Here is a 3,447-nt window from a genome sequence, read left to right on the forward strand (position 1 = left end):
TCCACTGCCTTTTTGGTTAATCAAATAAATTGCAAGATTACAAGTGCTATTTTTACATTTAAAAAGGTTTTTACTATAATATTGTAATAAAGTTTTTATTTTGTTATTGATTTTTACTATAATTTGGTGTAAGTGATACATAAAAAACTCCCTCCCGAGAGCGTGCATCTGGGCTAATAGCTCAGCTATATGCGGCCTTGGGTCCATTTCGGACCGAGCCTTTCCCAGACCCAGTTCGGCCCGAGAGTTTGTCCGTGGGCGACGGCGGCATTATAAAAATCCAAGTCCGAAACGACCAAGACCCTACTTGGCCCTTGCTACTCTCTCTCTTTGTCGCAGCTGTGCGACGATGGCCGATGCCGAGCTCGCCGATCCGGGGAGCGTCCTCGATTTCCTCGGCGAGGGAATCATCCGGATCGTCTCCCCCGTCTCCGCCTCCATGCTCCTCGTCGTCCTCCTCGTGTCCTCCCTCTCCTCCCCCTCCTCCTCCTCCTCGTCCCCCCTCTTCTCCATCACCTACTCCTCCTCATCCGCGTGGGACGACCTCAAGGTCGCCCTGCTCAGCTCCGTCGCCTTCGTCGCCCTCACCACCCTCGTCACCTTCGTCCTCGTCCTCCTCTTCTACCTACGCTGCTCCCGCCTCCTCCGCTCCTACCTCGCCCTCTCCTCCTTCGTCGTCTTCGCCTTCCTCGGCGGCCACGTCTCCCTCCTCCTCGTCCGCCGCTTCTCCCTCCCCCTCGACCCCCTCACCTTCGCCCTCCTCCTCCTCAACCTCTCCGTCGTCGGCGTCGCCGCCGTGTTCGCGCCCTCGAGGACCATCCCCATCTCCCTGAACCAGGCCTACCTCGTCCTCATCGGGGTCCTGGTCGCCTACTGGTTCACCCTCCTCCCCGAGTGGACCACCTGGGCTCTCCTGATCGCCATGGCCCTGTACGATCTCGCCGCCGTCCTGCTCCCCGGCGGCCCCTTAAGGCTTCTAGTGGAGATCGCCGAGTCCCGGGATGAGGAGATCCCCGCTTTGATCTACGAGGTCCGTCCCGTGGAGAACCTCCCCAGATTGAGTAGGAGGGTTTCGAGAGCAAGGACGCATTTTGACGCCAACCCACCTTCTAATTCCACCCCTGCTCCGCCCGGAGAGTCGCCGCCCCCCGAGATGGCAGTGGTGCTCGATGTGGATAGACCTGCAGCAGAGGAACCTTCGCCTGCCGATGTTAATGCTCCTTTAATAGAACAGAGACGAAACCACCCGGTAAATCGGTCCGGAGAAGAGTGGCTTGAAGGGATAGGAGTGGCTTCGTTGGGTTCGATCAAGTTAGGGCTGGGGGATTTCATCTTCTACAGCGTGTTGGTCGGGAGGGCGGCCATGTATGATTACACGGCAGTATACGCTTGCTACCTCGCGATTATAGCAGGGTTAGGTGTTACTTTGCTGCTTCTCGGCTTCTTTCGTCAGGCATTGCCGGCTCTTCCGGTGTCTATAACTCTTGGTGTTGTGTTTTATGTATTGACGCGGGAATTGCTCGAAGTTTTTGTTGTCCAGTGTTCGACAAATTTGCTGATGTTCTAAGAGGCCAACTCATTTGTTTAAGAGGAACCATTCCACACTGTTTTCCCTCCTGAAGGATTTCACAAAATCTCTATCATGTTCAACAAAGTTTTTGTGGTCCTGTGTTCAACAAATTTGTTGATGTTCTAAGACGCCAATTTATTTGTTTTAGAGGAACCATTCCACACTATTTTCCCTCCTGAAAGATTTCACTAAATCTCTATCATGCTCCTTGGACTGAAAGACTAAGAAGCACAGCTCCCAATTTCACTTCAAGCTGATGTTTAGCACTGGTTTCTTGGTGAAATCTGAATGCAACTCACAGAATGGCTTAACTTGTTTTTCTGGCTTTGATGGTTGAAAATTCTTTCTGAATCTTAATGGTAAAATATTTTCTCTGCACTTCATTCATGGTTAATGATGAGACTATTTCGCTGCATTTCATTCATATGGTTAATGATGAGACTATCTTATGATTATTCGTCTTAGTAAAAGTTTAAGATATTGATGAACTTGTAAATACTTGGATGTCTTAAGACCCTGAACCTCCTTTTAGGAGAATTACAATGCTGAAATATCATCAAATGGGACTACATGTAGTATCCCTCCAATTATTCCAAGCAGGTGCCGCTATTCGCTTCTAGCTCTTTCTGCTCATTTGGATTCCATTTACTTCTTTTCTGCAATTGTGCGGCATGTATTATGTATGACAGCAAGTGTTGTTCTTTATAATTTGGAACGTTTGATTGTTGAGACTTTTCTTATTGGTACGACTTGCCTCAACTTGGGCTTCTGCACTAGAATAGCTCTTCGATGTTGCAAGGTAATACGATAGTTGTGCTATTGGTGTATCTAATATTGTTTTACTTGAATAAGCAATACGCTATCTAGAACTTCCATCTTTTGAATTGAATTTTCCTTTCCGAGAAGAGGTACCTCTGCGTGTGTTCCACATGGTGTTTACAACTTTACATTGCATGATGTTATGTTTGCACATTTTAACGAGCGTGTTCCACATGGTGTTTACATTACATGATCTTAAGTTTGCACATAGTAATGAGCAAAATAATGGCCAGAAGCTATACATGTTAGATCCAAATGACTACATTATTTCCTATAGTATCCACTTTATTGTTATCAGTGCAATCTAAAGTGTATGGTTACTGTACAATTCTGATATCTGCATCCGATGATTGTAGATTTTGTCTTTGGCCCTTGATCTTTTATAGAAACTTCTCTTGCTAGGAACTTCTCAGTTCTCAGTAAGCGGGCAAGCCCAACATTGTATGAAAATTTAGAAGTAACTACAGAGTTTTGGTTGACCGCATTATGGTCAGGATAAGGTTATAATTTTACATTCCAAATTGGTTTTTAAGCTAAGCTTTCAATAAGCAAAGATTACATTGAAATTTGGTATCTAGTAAAATAAGGAAAGCTGGTGGATCGAATTCTGAATGTAGTAGTAGCTTCTACGTTGTCAGTAAGCAGTACTCAGACCCAAGATTACATGGAAATTTACAGTATCGAGTTGAACAATAACAGTTTTGGTGGATTGAACTAATTGCAACGAGTTCTCATAGTTGGTTACTTCTGAGCTGACTCTACTTTTATTAATATATATTTCATATTTGATTTTCGGTTCATTAAATCTTACATCTCTGTGTACCTGGAGACTCTTTTAATTCCAATTGGTTTTTCTAATGTAAGTTGTTTACTTGGTATCTGATCACTGCAGTACATAGCCAGAAGTATGTTACAAGATTATTTTGAATGTTCGTTTCATATACGGCAAACACGATATCTAATTTTTGAATGTAAGACTATCGAAAGAGCTTTTATTAAAACCAGAGCTTCCTATGTGTAGATAGATACTTGGCTATGGTCGGTGATGTAGGATAGTT

General features: G+C 44.9%; 1 protein-coding gene across 1 annotated transcript; it reads left to right on the plus strand.

Annotated features, from left to right (window-relative positions):
- Nucleotides 287–1,910, plus strand: LOC109713499 (presenilin-like protein At2g29900). Its single transcript, XM_020237615.1, has one exon. It carries the CDS (start codon nucleotides 350–352, stop codon nucleotides 1,565–1,567), a length of 1,218 nt encoding a protein of 405 aa, XP_020093204.1. The 5' UTR covers nucleotides 287–349; the 3' UTR covers nucleotides 1,568–1,910.

The sequence above is a fragment of the Ananas comosus genome, linkage group 7 (genome assembly GCF_001540865.1).
Source record: "Ananas comosus cultivar F153 linkage group 7, ASM154086v1, whole genome shotgun sequence".
In the NCBI taxonomy this organism is placed as follows: Eukaryota; Viridiplantae; Streptophyta; class Magnoliopsida; order Poales; family Bromeliaceae; genus Ananas; species Ananas comosus.

Excerpts from the sequence above, each read along its gene's own strand:
- LOC109713499 (XM_020237615.1), top strand. The coding sequence starts at position 350 with ATGGCCGATGCCGAGCTCGCCGATCCGGGGAGCGTCCTCGATTTCCTC.